Here is a 17,049-nt window from a genome sequence, read left to right on the forward strand (position 1 = left end):
ATAAGGAGGAGACAGGAGGGTGAAGGGAGGTAGGAGATGTGATGAGAGAAGAAAAAAGGGGGAGAGATGTGAGGAAGGGGCCACAAGCCGAGGAATGCAGGCAGCTTCTAGAAACAGAAAGAGGTAAGGAAACAGATTTCCCCTGAAGGCTCCAGAAGGAACTGGAGTCTTCTTTTAGACTTTGGACCTCCAGAACTGTAAGAGAATAAATTTGTGTTGTTTTATGCCATTAAATTTGTGATGATTTGTTAAAGAAGCAATGGGATTTTTTTTTTTTTTTTTTTTTTTTGCAGTATGCGGGCCTCTCACTGTTGTGGCCTCTCCCGCTGCGGAGCACAGGCTCCGGACGCGCAGGCTCAGCGGCCATGGCTCACGGGCCCAGCCACTCCGCAGCATGTGGGATCCTCCCAGACCGGGGCACGAACCCGTGTCCCCTGCATCGGCAGGCGGACTCTCAACCACTGCGCCACCAGGGAAGCCCTGGGATATTTTTTTTTAAAGGATTTTATTTTTTTCGCTGTGTTGGGTCTTTGTTGCTGCACTTGGGCTTTCTCTAGTTGTGGCGAGCCTTCGTTGCAGTGCACGGGCTTCTCATCGCGGTGGCTTCTCTTGTTGCAGAGTGTGGGCTCTAGGAATGCGGGCTTCAGTAGCTGTGGCTCGCAGGCTCTAGAGCGCAGGCTCACTAGCTGTGGCGCACGGGCTGAGTTGTTCCACGGCATGTGGGATCTTCCCAGACCAGGGCTCGAACCCGTGTCCCCTGCATTGGCAGGCAGATTCTTAACCACTGCGCCACCAGGAAGTCCGCAATGGGATATTAACACTGTTGTATTTTGCCTGTTGTCTCTGATCCATACAACATACTTCTAGCTTATATTTAAGGAAAAAAAAAAAAAGATGGCCACAGTATCTCCCATCTCCCAAAGTGACTTCTCCTATCAGGACGTCTCCTCTTGAAGCGGGGCAGGCAGGCTTATGGCTACAGCAGAAGTGACGCCATGTGACTGCCGAGGCTAGGTCATAAACGGCGACACAGCGTCTGCCTGGCTCTCTTGGGGTGTTCGCTCTGGAGCCCAGCCACCATGAGCAGTATGAAGATGCTGTGTGAGGTGTTTTGGTGGACAGCCCCAGCTGAGGTCCCAGCCAACAGCTAACATCTACCACTGGACGTGTGAGTCGGTGAGCAGGCAGAGGACGCAGCCCCTAGCTGTTGAGTCACCCCCCACCTCTAAGTCTTCCCAGCTGAGGCCTCAGACATTGTCAGCCAGAGACATGCTGTTCCTAGTGTGCCTCATCCAAATTCCTAACCCACAGAGCCCAGAAGCATGAAAAGGTGGCTTTATATCACTAAACAAGTCGGGGTGTTTGTTAAGTCAGGCAGCCTGGCTCCAGAGCCACACTCTTAACCACTGTCCTCTGCTGCATCCTAGAGGCCCAGCTCGTATTCCCGTGTGATCCCCTGCTATTCCCTGAACCCTTATCCTCTTCCCTAGTCAAATTGAACTACGTACGTGCTGATCCCTAAACTTTCCCACCACCTTGCTCTGGCTCATGCTGTTCCCTCCACTAGGAGGGCTGTTCCCGACCTGTCCTCCTTTGCTTGGTATCTGAGGATCAACCAAGGCCCAGCTGCTGGGAAGGCACCGGTGAATGAAACACAGAGTTCCTCCTCTCAAGGAGCTTGAAGTCAACAGAAAAATAACTGGGAAATCACTGGGCGTGCTGATGAGCAAAGAGGCTGTGGGGGGCTTCCCCGGTGGCGCAGTGGTTGAGAATATGCCTGCCGATGTAGGGGACACGGGTTCGAGCCCTGGTCTGGGAAGATCCCACATGCCGCGGAGCAACTGGGCCCGTGAGCCACAACTACTTAGCCTGCACGTCTGGAGCCTGTGCTCCACCACAGGAGAGGCTGTGATGAGGAGTGGCCCCCGCTTGCCGCAACTAGAGAAAGCCCTCGCACAGAAATGAAGACCCAACACAGCCAAAAAAAAAAAGAGGCTGTGGGAAGACAGGGAGAGGTCCTGGGAAGGTGAGGTCCAAGCCTGGCCTACAGGACGATTAGGGTTCATCAGTGGAACACCTAGAGGGGAGGGAGGACATTCCAAGCGGGAATGGGGAACAGACTGTGCAAAGGCCTGGAGGGGGTAGGTGAGAACATGGGGTTTTCAGGGAACTGGAAGCTGCTGAGCGTGGCTGCAGCCGAGTCTAAGTGGGAGGCTGGGGCTGGGAGGTGGGAGGTGGGTGGGGAAGGGAGGGTGGGGTTACAAAGGTCCTCACAGGGGCCTGGATGCTTCTCTTAATGCTGCACCTGTATCCCCCTCACCTGGTAACAGACTCCAGTTTTCTTTTGAGAACCACCCCCTCACAACCAGCCCGAGTCCAGGTGGTGGGTCCACCTGGCTGTGAGAACACCTGGCTGTGAGGTAGGCTTGGGACCAGGGTCCCTTAACCACAAGGACTGGTTCACAGGTAAACAGGGAACCCGAAACAGAGAAACTTGAGCCACTCCCAGACGTTAAGACACTACTTCGGGGAGAAAAGGGCTCTCTTTGCTGGAATGGCCCAGCTGGTGGCTATCAGGCTCTGTGTTTTGGTTGACAGCCCCAGCTGAGGTCCCAGCCAACAGCTAACATCTACCACTGGACATGTAGATGGGAGCAGCCGGCTGTGGGTGAAGTCAAAGAGAGCTGAGCCAAGAGACAGAGAGAGAAATTTCTGAGAATACTGTCTGAGCAGCTGGATCCAGCTGTGCCTGAAGCTACTGTATTCTGGGCTTCTTAATTACTCAAGCCTACGAAGTCCCCTTTGCTGTAGGCAAATTTGAAATAGATTTCATCACTTATAACCAAGAAATTCCAAATGATGGAGCCCTTAGAAGTACATCTGGGCTTTGCCTTGAAGGTACTTTGGGAGATATTTAGAAAGTGGATTTTAGTAAGTTCATCACCCCCACCTTTCTGTATTCTCCCCAACCTCCAAGACACACATGGTCACATTTTCCATTAAGCCTTCACTGATGTGCAGTTTGGATTTCTCCTCGAGGCTGTCATGGGACATATGGTCCAGCCTCTACTTCCACTGTTTACATGGATTGTTATCTTCTGCGCCACTGTCTGGAGGACGGGGACCATGGCCAACACGTGGCCCCTGTCAGAGGCTTGCAGCTGTGATGTTCGCCAAGTGGAACAAAGGCCCTTCCCCTGCCCTCGTGCCTCCGTTTAGCTTTACATCACCACCAGCACCGGGGCTGGGGGTGCTCACCTCACAGGAACACCACTTGCTGAGCACTAGGGCTTGCACCTAGCAAGCCTTCGATCAACATCCGCCATAACGATTACAACTGTGGTTACTGCCTGCAGCTACCGTAGTCGGCTAACCCCTGTCCTGGGTTCTGGTCCCCTCCACGCTCGTCCAGGAACACAGGAAGGAGGAGAAGGGGCGTGAGCTCACCTGTGCTCAGCACAGAAGCCAACCGCACCTCGTAGCAGGGCTTCCCATCCTGGCCGACCTCCTTGAAGAGCCGTGTGTTGTAGGCACTGAGGTTCTGGAAGAGATCAGGGCAGGGGTTTGGGGGAGAGTAAGTCCAGAGTGGGCTGTGGGGTGGGGGGAGGTAAAGTGGGTCACACCAGGGAGAGAAGATACACAGGTAAAGCAGTCCAGAGCCTCCAGTGGACCTGCCTGAGTTGTCTGCGAGGGGAGAGAGCAGGGTCAGGCCAGGGCAGACTCCTGCTCTGCTCAGTACGCTGAGCGCTAACTTTTACTAAGCGCTGTGCAAGACACTTCGTGACCTCAGCTAACCTGGGGTACAGGAGGCAGGTCCCATTCCACAGATAAGGAAATGTCGCTGTGTGGCTGAGCTGGGAGGTGAAAGTGACACATGGATGCCAGAGCCCAATCCAAGCAGCTCTGATGTTCTCTGTCCTCCTGCCCTGAGGCTGTCACAAGGCCCTTCAGCCCAGGGTGGGGCAGGGGTGGCTCCATCAGGGCACACAGGGGGACATCTTCATTCAAGCCAGGCTGACCCTTAGACGAGGATTCCCAAGGCTTCTCCACCTCAAGGACCCAAGATGCCCATGCCTCTGGGCCCAAGCTGAGACCCAGGAGTGGGCGCCAGTGCCAAGGGGACCCCAACAAACCACCACCCCAAGTTCCCCAACCCCCAAACCTGTGAGTCCAGAAAGTCTTGGGCTAGTTTGGCATCTTCCATGGTACAGTTCCCAGAGAAATAGGTGGTGATTCCCTGTCGGGGAAGGGGCATATGGGAAATAGGAGTTGCTGAGTTGGGTTGGGGAAGCTGGTGAATTCCTTCCCAGCCACCCTCTCCAGCCTCTGGCTTCCTCCACTTCCTCTCAGCAGCCTCCACTGTCCCTCTCCAACTCTTTCCAGGGGGAAAAAATTACAACATAAACAACAAACAGAGGCCCAAGTCCAGCCTTCCTGCAGCTCTATGCCAGCCTCTCGCGGGCCCGCCCCTAAGGTTTGCTGCGTCCCTCACCCCACGCAGCTCCCAAGCAGCCTCCAGGGATGCGAAGCTTTGGCCCCCTCCTTTCCCATGCCCCCTCCTCAGCTCCCTCCAGCTCTCAGCTTCTCTCCTTCCTTCCTCCTGCACATGGGATCCCAGGATGTCAGAACTGGGAGGGCATTCAGAAAGCGTTCCATCCAACCTGCTTACAAATGATGACGCTGAGGCCTGCGGTGGAGGGCAGCTTGGCCTCAGGCGTGACGGACAGACCGCTGCCTCCCCATCGGGTGCCCCTCCCTCCATACCAGGTGGCCCCCAAGGATGCCCTCCACTCCCCAGCGTGGCTGGGGGGGGCCTCACCTCCTTCCCCAGCCCGAGGTGTCGAAGCCTCGATTCCAGAGAGAACATGAGCTCCCCGCAGGTCTGCCAGAGGCCCCCGACTTCCTCTGGGTGCTGCTCCGCGGCCTTACTACCCAGGATCACACGTTCCAGCTTCTCCTGCAGGGGAAGGGAGGCCCGTGGCCTGGCCACACCACCCGAACCTGTCTCCTGGAGCACCCCCCCTCCCCGCCCCCATCGACCCGCAAGCTCTTCTCCCACAGTCTAAGACCTTCTGGCTCAGGGTGCAGTTGACAGACTGGCAGCACTGACATTGCCCGAGAAATGCAGACCCTCACGCCCCACCTGCTCAGGCCTGCTGGGTCAGAAGCTGCATTTCAACAAGCTCGCCAGGCAATTCGTGCACTCAGTAGGGGCTGAGCGCCCTGGTGTAAGAGCTGCCTCTGCCCCAGATGGGCCCGAGCCCCGTGGTCCCAGAGAGGGACTCCTCATGCCCAGGCTCCTCCGCTGTCCTCAGTGGTGACCAGCAGGCTCCATCTCTGCAGCACCTAACAGCGCACAGAGCCCTTTCACAGCCTCCGCTCATTCATTCCTCGGGTCAGCAGGGTCGGGAGGTGGCGGCAGCACCCAAGGCCGTGCAGTGTGGTAGTGACAAGGTCAAAGCTCCTCTCAGGGCCCGACTCCCACTGGGGCTCCATCTGCTGCATGCCCCGCCCCCCCATCCCACCGGCCCCAAACTGCCCACCTTCCCCAGCCCTCTTCAGCTCACCTTGGGCAGGTTCGGAACAAACTTGGTGTCACCAAAGGACTTGTAGTTGCCCATGTTGGAGTAGACACCTGCAGTGTAGACCAGGAACGCCTGGGGGAAAGGGGGTCAGAGGAAGCACAGCCTCCCTACCCCACGGAGGTTCCCTCCTGGGATATTAATACCCCAGATGAAGCAGTATGGGTAAGGCTGGGAGACTGGCGGGGCAGGACCCACATCCTGGGAGGCCCCAGTCTGGCCACAACATGCTTTCACAGCCCAGTCTCCACACACCCATCGTCCAGCCAAACTGGTCTTCTCAACAGCTACCAAATACATCCAAGCCCTCATGCACCTTGTTCCCTTTACATCACACCCTCTCAGCCACCTGCGGCCCTCTTATGTGACCCCTGAGGCCCAGTGCAAACACCACCTCCTTCTGCAGGAAACCTGTCCACAGCCCTCACCTGGCAGGCAGCCAGCACCGGAAGCATCAAACGTTAGGGCTGGAGGGGCCTTGGTCAACTACTTTATGGCTTTTGCTGGCCCCAAATCTAGTCTCCCTTCCTCTGGCAATAAGGCCTCACATCTTCCTTTTGGGATAGGGTGAAATCTCCCTTCTCCAACTCCAGGGGTGGGCACAGGCCCAAGCTGGCCAATAAGAGCCCAACCAGGAAATTTCCCAGTGGCAATGAGTCTCTGTTTTATACCAAGAATCATCAAGCCTGAAGCCCCTGGAGCTCCCCTACTGGGGTGACGGAAGAAAGCAAAGCTGAGAGATGAAGACTGCATCACCATGGTATCACCGAGTCCCTGAATCTAGTCGTGCCTGAAGCCTCCCTAGCCCTGGACTTTTCAATTATGTGAGCCAGTAATTCTCTCTTTTTTTAAATAGACTTTATTCTATAGAGTAGGTTTAGGTTCCCAGCAAAACTGAGCAGCAGGTACAGAGATTACTCCAAAGTCCCCTATCCCCACACAGGCACAGCCTCCCCTATTTTAATAGCCTGCACTAGACTGGTGTATTTCTTACAACTGATGAACCTACATTGACACCTCATCACCCAAAGGTCACAGTTTACATTAGGGTTCACTCTTGGTGTTGTACATTCTATGGGTTTGGACAGATGTATAATGACATATATCTACCATTATGTATGATACATTACTCTGTATTATACAGAGTAGTTTCAGTGTCCTAAAAATCCTCTGTGCCCGTCCTCCCTCCCAACGCCTGGCAACTACTCATCTTTTTACTATCTCCATAGTTTTGCCTTTTCCAAAATATCATATAGTTGGAATCATACAGTATGTACCCTTTTCAGATTGGCTTCTTTCACCCAGTAATAGGCATTTAACTTTCTCCATGTCTTTTCATGGCTTGATAGCTCATTTCTTTTTAGCACTGGATAATGTTCCATTGTCTGATGTACCACAGTTTGTTTATTGATTCAGCTACTGAAGAACATCTCAGTTACTTCCAAGTTTTGGCAGTTATGAATACAGCCGCTATAAAAATCGTGTGCAGGTTTTTTTGTGGACGTAAGTTTCACCTCAAGTTTTCACCTTGGTAAATGCCAAGGAGCATGACTGCTGAATCGTATGGCAAGAGTACGATTAATTTTATAAGGAAGTGCCAAACTCTCTTCTGAAGTGGTTGTACCATTTTGCATTCCCACCAGCAATGAACAAAAGTTCCTATTGTTGCACATCCTTGCCAATATTTGGTGTTGTCAGTGTTTTAGATTTTGGCCGATCTAATAAGTATATAATGGCATCTTGTTTTTTAAGTTTGCAATTCCCTAATGACATACACTGTGGAGCATTTTTCCATTTGATTATTTTCCATCTGCATATCTTCTTTGGTGACATAGCTGTTAAGGTCTTTGGTCCATTTTTAAAGCGGGTTGTTCGTTTTCTTACTGTTGAGTTTTAAGAGTTCTTTGTACACCTTGGATAACAGTCCTTTATTAGACATATATTTGCAAATATTTTCTCCCAGTCTGTGACTTACCTTTTCATTCTCTTGACAGCGTCTTACACAGAGCAAAAACTTTAATTTTAATAAGTTCAGCTTATCAATTATTTCTTTCATGGATCATACTTGGTGCTGTATCTAAAAAGTCACCTGCATACCCAAGGTCATCTAGATTTTCTCCTATGTTATCTTCTGGGAGTTTTATAGTTTTGTATTTAAATTTAAGGCTGTGATTCATTTTGAGTTAATTTTTGTGAAGGATGTAAGGTCTGTGTCTAGATTCTTCATTTTTTTTTTTCTTTAACATATGGATGTCCAGTTGTTCTAGCACCATCTATTGAAAAGACTATTTTTGTTTCATTGTATTGCCTTTGCTCTTTGTCAAAGATTTGTTGACTATATTTATGGGGGTCTATTTCTGGGCTCTCTATTCTATTGCACTGATCTATTAGTCTATTATTTTGCCAACAGAACACTGTCTTTTTAAAAATTAATTAATTAATTAATTTAAATCTTTGGCTGCATTGGGTCTTTGTTGCTGCACGTGGGCTTTCTCTAGTTGCGGCGAGCGGGGGCTACTCTTCATTGCGGTGCGTGGGCTTCTCACTTCAGGGGCTTCTCTTGTTGCGAAGCACGGGCTCTAGGCACATGGGCTTCAGTAGTTGTGGCATGCGGGCTCAGTAGTTGTGGCCCACAGGCTCTAGAGCACAGGCTCAGAAGTTGTGGCGCATGGGCTTAGCTGTTCTGCGGCATGTGGGATCTTCCGGGACCAGGGCTTGAACCTGTGTCCCCTGCATCGGCAGGCGGATTCTTAACCACTGCGCCACCAGGGAAGCCCCAGAACACTGTCTTGATTACTGTAGCTTTATAGTAAGTCTTGAACTAGAGTACTATCAGTCCTCCAACTTTGTTCTTCTGCTTCATTATTGTGTTGGCTATTCTGAGTCTTTTGCCTCGCCATATTAACTTCAGAATCAGTTTGCCGGTATCCACAAAACAATTTGCTGGGATTTTGACTGGGATTGCATTGAATTTATAGATCAAGTTGGGAAGGAGTGACATCTTGACAATATTGAACCTTTCTATGCACAAACATGGAATTTCTCTCCATTTATTTAGTTCTTCTTTGATATTTTTCATCAGAGTTTTATAGTTTTCCTCATATAAGTCTTGCACACACTTTGTTGGATTTACAACTAAGTATTTCAACTTTTTTGAGTGCTATTGTAAATGGAATTGTTTTAAATTTCAAATTATACTTGTTCATTGCTGGAATATAGGAAAGCAATTGGCTTTTGTGTATTAACTTTGCATCATGTAAACTTGCTATAATCACTTATGACTTCTAAGAGTTTTTGGTTGATTCTTTCAGATTTTCTACATAGACAATCATGTCATCTGTGAACAAAGACAGTATTATGTCTTCCTTCACAATCTGTATACCTGTTATTTCTTTTTCTTGTCTTATTGCATTAGCTAGGACTTCCAGTACAATGTTGAAAAGTAGTGGTGAGAAGGGACATCCTTGCCTTATTCCTGATGTTAGTGGGAAAGTTTTTCACCACTAAATATGATGTTAGCTGTAAGATTTCTGGTTTTCTGACAGTTTTTATCATGAATGGGTGTTGGATTTTGCCAAATGCTTCTTCTGCATCTATTGATATGATCGTGTGGTTTTTCTTCTCTAGCCTGTTGATGTGGTGATTTACATTTATTGATTTCTGAATGTTGAACTAGATTGGCAGGATAAATCCTACTTGGTCGTGGTACATAATTCTTTGTATATGTTGTTGGATTCAATTTACTAACATTTTATTGAGGATTTTTGCATCTATGCTCATGAGACATATTGGTCTGTAGTTTTCTTTTCTTTCATTGTAATTTTTGTCTGATTTTGGTTTTAGGGTAATACTGGCCTCACAGAATGAGTTAGAAATTATTCTCTCTGCTTTTCTCTTCTGAAAGAGATTGTAGAGAATTGGTATGTTTAGTACCAATTAAGTTAGTACTACTAACTTAAATGTTTAGTAGTGAACGTATTTTGGCTTGATGTTTTCTGTTTTAGAAGGTTGTTTATTAATTATTGTTTCTATTTCTTTAATAGATATAGGCCTATGTAGATTATCTATTTCTTCTTGTGTGAGTTTTGGCAGATTATGTCTTTCAAGGAATTGGTCCATTTCATATAGGTTATCAAATTTGTGGGCATAAAATTTTTCATAGTATTCCTTGATTATCATTTGAATGCCCATGGATCTGTGGTGACGTCCCTTCTTTCATTTCTGATATTAGCAGTTTGCGACCTCTCACTTTTTTTTCTTAGTCAGCCTGGTTAGAGGTTTATCGATTGCTATGATCTGCATGTTTGTGTCCCTCCAAAATCAGTATGTTGAAACCTAACCTCCAAGGCCATGGTATTAGGAGACGGGGCCTTTGGGAGGAGATTAGATCATGAGGGCATAGCCCTCCTCATTGAGATTAGTGCCCCTACAAAAGAGATCCCAGAGAGCCAGCCCAAATTATACATCATGTGAAAACACAGTGAGAAGTCAGAAGTCTGCAGCCCAGAAGAGGGCTTTCACCAGAACCTGACCATGCTGGCACCTGTCTTCCATTCTTTTTCTGCCTTCTGTGGTTTTAACTGAGCGTTTTATATGATTCCATTTTCTCTCCTTTCTTAGCATATCAGTTGTACTTCTTTTTCTAGTTTTTTCAGTGGTTGAGTTTGTAATATACATTTACAACTAATTCAAGTCCACTTCATGGGCAGTTTGAGTACCTTATAATAACAAAATAATCCTAATTCTTGCCTCCCCTCCCTCATATCACTTCTGTCATTCATTTCACTTCTACATAAGCATACATAAGCATATACATACATGTACACATAAGCACACATAGTTGGATATGTTGCTGCTATTATTTTGGACAAACTGTTATCTCTGAGATCAATTAAGAATAAGAAAAATAAAAGTTTTTATTTTACCTTCATTTATTCCTTCTCCAATGCTTTTCCTTTTTTTACTGTACACCTGAGTTCCTGACCTATATCATTTTCCTTCTCTCTAAAGAACTTCTTTTAACATTTCCTGCAAAGCAGGTCTATTGGCAACACATTCCCTCAATTTTTGTTTGTCTGAGAAAGTCTTTATTTCCACTTCACTTTTTGTTTGTTTGTTTGTTTTGTTTTTGCAGTACATGGGCCTCTCACTGCTGCGGCCTCTCCCGTTGAGGAGCACAGGCTCTGGACGCGCAGGCTCAGCGGCCATGGCTCACGGGCCTAGCCGCTCCGTGGCATGTGGGATCTTCCCGGACTGGGGCACGAACCCGTGTCCTCTGCATCGGCAGGCGGACTCTCAACCACTGTGCCACCAGGGGAGCCCTCCACTTCACTTTTGAAGGATAATTTTACAGGGTACAGAATTCTAGGTTGGTGGTTTTTTATCTCAACACTAAATATTTCAGTCCACTCTTCTTGCATGCGTGATTTCTGAAAGGTCAGATGTAATTCTTATCTTTGTTCCTCTGTAGATAATTTTTCCTTCTGGGTTCTTTCAGGACTTTTTCTTTCTCTTTGATTTTCTGTAGTTTAAACATGATATGCCTACATGTAGGTTTTGTTTGTTTTTCTTTTCTGTTTTGCACTTACTATCCTACTTGGTGTTCTCTGAACTTCCTGGATCTGTGGTTTGGTATCTGACATCAATTTGGGGAAATTCTCAGTCATTATTATTTCAGATATCTCTTCTGTTTCTTTCTTCTTCTGGTTTTACCACTATATATATGTTACACTGCTTATGGTTGTCCCAGTTCTTAGATATCTTATTCTGCTTTCTTCAGTCTTTTTTCTCTTTGCTTTTCAGTTTTGGAGGTTTTTATTGAGATACCCTCAAGCTCAGAGATTCTTTCCTCTATGTCAAGTCTACTAATAAGCCCATCAAATGTGTCCCTCACTTCTATTAGTGTTTTTTTGATTTCTAGCACTTTTTGGATCTTTGTTGGAATTTCTATCTCTCTGCCTACATTGCCCATCTGTTCTTTTTTTTTAATTGAAGTATAGTTAATTTACAATATTGTGTTAGTTTCAAGTATACAGCAAAGTGATTCAGATATATATATGTATATATCTATATACGTATTCTTGTTCAGATTCTTTTCTATTATAGGTTATTACAAGATACTGAGTATAGTTTCCTGTGCTATACAATAGGTCCTTGTTGTTTACCTATTTTATATATAGTAGTGTATATATGTTAATCCCAAACTGCCCATCTGTTCTTTCATGCTGTTTACTTTATCCATTAGCACCCTTAGAATATTAGTCATAGTTGTTTTAATTCCTGGTCTGATAAGTCCAACATCCTGCCATATCTGAGTCTGGTTCTGATACTTGCTCTGTCTCTTCAAGCTGTGTTTTTTGCCTTTAAGAATGTTTTGGATTTTTTTTCTTGATAGCCAGACATGATGTGCTAGGTAAAAGGAACTGTCATAAACAGGCCTTTATTAAGGTGATGGTAAGGTGTGGGGGCAGGGGAAGCATTCTAGAATCCCATGATTAAGTCTCAGTCCTTTAGTGAGCCTTTGCTGCTGGACTATGAACTTCACATGTGCTTCTCAGTCCCATGTTCCCACCACTCCTCTTAGGTAGGACAGATGGTCAGAGCTATGGAGTTGGGTATTTCCCTTCTTCCAGATCAGTTAGGCTCTGATAAAACCCTCGCAGGTTTGGTTCTGGTTAAACAGTTTTTCCTGAGGGCAGACCATGTTAGGAAGAACAGAATGTTCTAGCATATTTCAAAAATGGTTCCTTTTCCTCTCCTCCTGTGAGGAGCATGAGGGACTTTTTCTCTGCAATTCATTATGAGAACCAGGTCAAGCTCCTGGAGGTAAAATCCCCCAAACTGTGGGCCCCCCCTTATGACTGGGTCCCCTTGGAGTTTTTAACTCTTAGAATTGTCCACATTGAGCCTCCAGCAATTCATCAGTTACAGTTCAGGTTTTCCTACCCCAGCACTGGTTCTGTGGAGGTTTCTGATCATGAATTTTGCTCTGGTAAGTTGATTCTCTGTACCTGCCTGTCTGTCTCTCCAATTTTGGGGGCAGCAGTTTGCCCTGTGACCTCACTTCTCTTAAGGATCTAAGAAGAGTTGTTGATTTTTCAATTTCTTCAGCTTTTTATTTGTTGTTAGAAGAGATGGGCAACATCTAAGTTCCTTACATGCCAGACCAGACTGGGAGTCAAGGTGTTTTTTTTTTTTCTTCATTTAAGCCAATTTGAGGTGGGTTTCTGTTACTTACAAACAAAAGAATCCCACTGAAAATAATGAATACTTGGGTAGCACTTTTCCGTTAATAAGCACTTCCCCAGCTATTAGCTCTTTTAATGAGTAAATCAAGGCCTAGAGATGGGATGCAATTACTCAAAGTCCAAAAAACGTAGAAGAAACAGCCTGGGCCTCAGCGCAGAGATAAGCAATCCAATCCCTTTATTTTACATATAGAAAGACAGACCGTGTCCTCATACATTCTTGGTGAAGCTTTTTCAGATGATGATTTAACAGCACCAATCAACTGCCAATGTACAGAGCCTTTGACCCAGCAATTCTACTTCTACAAAATAGATCCTACTCACACATGTGCATAAGTATGCTCATCATGGTATTGTTTGTAAGAAGAGTAGAGAAAAACCTAAATGTCCATCAATAAAGATTAAATTGATTATAGCGTACATTGCTGTGGAATACTTCACAGCCAATAAAAAAGAATGAGGTGGATTTATATGTACCCAATGTAAGTTCTCCAAGACATGGCGTTCAGTGAAAAAAGCAGAACTCATAAGAATATGTAGAATGTGATCTCATATGTAAAAGAGAAAATAAGGAACTAATACATGTGCATATGTACGTGTACAGGTATGCAATACAGAGGACTGAAAAGGTTATATATCCCACCATCTTCAGTGGTTACCTCTGGGGAGGACACTGAGAACAAATGATCTTTTTGTTTTGTTTTCTGTCTTTCTGCATTTCTGTAATGCATTAAGAATGCATTAATGTATTCCTTGGCCAACAGACCCACAGACAGACAAAAACAAGGGGACAGGCAGAACGTTCTGCCCAGGGACACACAACACGGTAGAGGAAGATATGGTCCAGAACGCAGACCTCCTGATTCCTACACTGGACTCATTCCTCTACCGCCTCTGAATCTCCACAGCTGTTTCCTTTACTCCACAGCCCTTGTTATAATCACAGCAGCCACCACTTATCTTGGCGTCAGGTTGCTACAACCCTAAGAGGTACAGACTACCCTCACGCATATCTTGCAGACGAGAAGACTGAAGCTCCAGGAGGGGATGTCCCTGTGTTTGAAACCTTTCGTCTAATGCAAAGAGACAGAAAGTCCTTTGTACCCCTGCTTCCTGGCCCCTCACACCCAGAAGCCACTCAGGAAATGCACGTTGGCCTGAGAGAACTGACCTGATATTCCTCCTCGGTAAGGCCCTCAGCCAGGGCATGCTGGCGCAGCTGGTCGGGGTCCTGCGCACGGAAGAGGCGGCTGAGCAAGGCATAGATGTAGGGGGCCTCAGGGGAGGTCTGCAGCAGCACGGCCAGGCCTCCATACCAGGCAGCCCGTGACAGGTGGTGGGCATAGAGGCGCTCTGTGGGTAACAGCAGGCGGAAGGCCTCGCGGCAGTCCAGGCTAGATACGCCGATGTCATTGGGGAGGATGTACTGGGTGTCCGCCATGGGCCCTGCTGAGAACCATCACCATGATCACAGCCATCATTTATTGCACGCCAACTGCACACCTGACTCTGCACTCTCACAGTCTGATTTAATCCTCTCCAAAGTCCATGAGGAAGGGAATACCACTGTACCCATGCACCAGATATGCTAGCTGAGGCTCAGAGATGGTTAGGTGACTCACCCAAGGAGATTACAAAATATTCTGGTAGGCAATGTTTGGCCCGTGGCCTCTCAAACTTAAAGATTGAATCCAACTACCTAGTATTACTGTTGGGGAAACAGGTCCAGAGAGGCTAGAGGTTTGCCTAATAACACAAGGGAGAGGTCAGAAGCAGAATCTGCATCTCTGGACTCCCAGCCCCAGGCCTCACTCCTCCCCTCCTCCTTCTCTGACCTCCTAGCCTCCTCCTTCAGAATCATCCTGCAGGTTCTTCAATTCTGCCCACCACTGTGCTCATAAGGACAAAGTCCCAGTTGGAAGACCCAGGTTCCAATCCTGGCTCAGCCCCAGACTCCTAATTATCAAGTCAATTGTTTTACTCTTCTGCCCCTCCATTATGGCCTCTGTAAGATGAGATTGATAGTAACCCCAGCCTCACCAGGTGGGTATGCAAATTCGATGAGGTCACGAGGTCACAAGGTCACCCCAATCGAATGGAATGTACCTACGGCAGTAAATGATTTTCTCTGAACTCTTCCTCTCTCACTGATCCCAGGATCTGTCCCACCCTCATCTCTCTGCCTTTTCTTCGGTCCTTCGTCCTCCTGTCCTCTCCCTGTACTGGGCCAGGGGAGCTACCCTAGCTACAGAAATTCAGAATTGGGAGAAAACTCATTTTACAGTTAGGGAGATTGAGGCCAAGCAACTTACCGAAGGTCTCACTGCCCGGTTGGGATCCGGGTGTCTCCCAACCCAGAGTGTACTCCACAAAGCCCTCTCTTACTAGGAACGGGTTTCCAACCTCCCCCGCCCCTCCCGATGCTGCTCCCCAATAGCACAATCCCCTGGGTTCTGAAAGGAGTGTTAACCCTTTGCTGCCTGGAGCGTTCCTTGGCCTCGGGGCCGCGATGAATTTGGCAGGGGTACCGGATGGGGGGCAGAAAGAGGATGATCTTGCGCTCGGCCCAGACTCGCCCTGTCCCCCGAGGATGACACATTGTGACCCCGAAACCCGGGCGCCGCGCCTCACCTCACCTGCAGCAGCTGCTCCGATCGCAAACTCACTTCCTGCTTCCGGCTCCCCCCATTCATTGGGGCTCCGCGAACTCCGCCCCCACCAGCCAATTGCCGGGCCTCGGGGCCGGGACGGGCATCGCCTCCAGCCAATAGGCGAGCCGAGGCGAGCTTCGCCGGCATACCGGCTCCCCGCCCCAGGCACCACGGCGTCGTACGCAGAACGGCCCCTGTGGCCTTGGCCTTTTGTCGGCAGGTGGCGCCCGCGCGGGGGTCAGGAACCTCAGTGGCCTGGCCGGTGGCGTCCTAGTCCCGGCAGACGTGGCTGACAAGGGACCCCGAGTCCAGGCGGGGCGGCGTGGCTGTCACGGACAGAGCACCAGGGATTCCCCCCACACAGTCCTGACCTCCGCTCTCCTTTGGGGTTTTTCCCGGTCCCCCGACCTCAGTTTTGTATGGGGAAACCTGCACCGTGGGAGTGATGTGGTCCTTCCTCGGTGGAGTCAAGGGCCAGGGGACGGAGACTCTTCCGAGACTGCAAAACCCTTCATGCAGGGAATCGAGGCTACAGGTGAGCGGGCTCCTGCCAGGGCTGACATGGTCCTACCGTGTGGGGGGCGCGGAGAAACGCCCCCAATTGCTTCCCTGCACCGCTACCGACTCACCGTGGGCCTGATGGGGGCTGCAGCTGAGTATCTTCGAGACTCAGTTTCCTCAGCACAAAGGGACGAGGGTCCTGGCAGTTCCCCGGTGCTCGCCGGGTGCCTGACGGTTGAGAAAGCCGCTTGCGACCCCAAAAAGCTGTCCAGGGCAGAGCCGAGCCTTGGATGTCTGAGAGACTCACAGGAGGATGGCCTGGGCGGGGAATGGCATGTGGAAGGGCCAAGCGCCCAGCCTGGGCGAAGTGGGGAACACGGTGAGGGTCCCAAGTCAGAGGTGGGGCAGAGCCAGGCCATCTACGGTCCAGTGAGGCCTCCCCTGCCTACTGGCTGTGTGTCCTTGAGTGGGACACTTTACCTCTCTGAGTCTTGGCTTCCTCAGCCAGAGAGAACCAGGCTAAAAATCGTCTTTACTCGGAGGGATGTTGTAGGCTTGAGTGAAGTGTTGACAGGGTAGTGCTGCCCCCTAGTGTTGGGCAGAGAGGGGTGGAGGAGAAGGGATATCCTCCTTGCCAGCCTTGGGCACACCTGTGTCTAGGCCCAGAGCAGCAGCTGCCCACCACTGGCACCAGTTTCTCATTCACAAAAAGTGCCCAAGGCCCTGCTTGGCACAGTGGTGCGAACTGTTGACTCTGATGGTGAGGAACTCAATAAATTGGTCTGTGTCCTTAGAAAATCACTCTTCTTCCCTGTGCCTTGATTTTCATTGTCTTTCACATGCGTGTAAAGTCTTCCTTGACTTGGGAGAGGTTGAAATGTACACAGATAGAGAAGGAAGTGCCTTCCATGGACACCAGTGGGCAGCTCAGGCCAAGGTAACATCCCAGTACTCCTGGGAAACCCCCAACCAAGCTGCATTTTTATTTTCACAGCTAATATGAGCACTTCCTGAAGGTCCGTGCTAGCAGCTTGACGTGGAGGATCCCATTTAATTCTTGCAAAAACC

General features: G+C 48.6%; 1 protein-coding gene across 5 annotated transcripts in view; it reads right to left on the reverse strand.

Moving 5' to 3' along the window:
• The window catches only part of DPP3 (dipeptidyl peptidase 3), a 44,594-nt gene that overhangs the window by 19,104 nt on the left and 8,441 nt on the right, over positions 1–17,049 (reverse strand). Inside the window, exons 1-6 of one of the 5 annotated variants that reach the window (XM_082629010.1) lie at positions 15,466–15,510; positions 14,001–14,275; positions 5,568–5,657; positions 4,820–4,957; positions 4,163–4,237; positions 3,448–3,541 (exon numbers count right to left, since the gene is read on the reverse strand). In XM_082629010.1, coding sequence (XP_082485136.1) covers positions 3,448–3,541; positions 4,163–4,237; positions 4,820–4,957; positions 5,568–5,657; positions 14,001–14,270 — 667 coding nt within the window. In that variant the 5' untranslated portion in view covers positions 14,271–14,275; positions 15,466–15,510. Of the gene's footprint in view, positions 1–3,447; positions 3,542–4,162; positions 4,238–4,819; positions 4,958–5,567; positions 5,658–14,000; positions 14,279–15,460; positions 15,511–17,049 lie in introns of those variants that run through there. The other 4 variants (XM_082629011.1, XM_082629012.1, XM_082629013.1 and 1 more) reach the window with 4 other exon arrangements.

The sequence above is a fragment of the Mesoplodon mirus genome, assembly GCF_964341445.2.
Source record: "Mesoplodon mirus genome assembly, chromosome: 7".
In the NCBI taxonomy this organism is placed as follows: Eukaryota; Metazoa; Chordata; class Mammalia; order Artiodactyla; family Ziphiidae; genus Mesoplodon; species Mesoplodon mirus.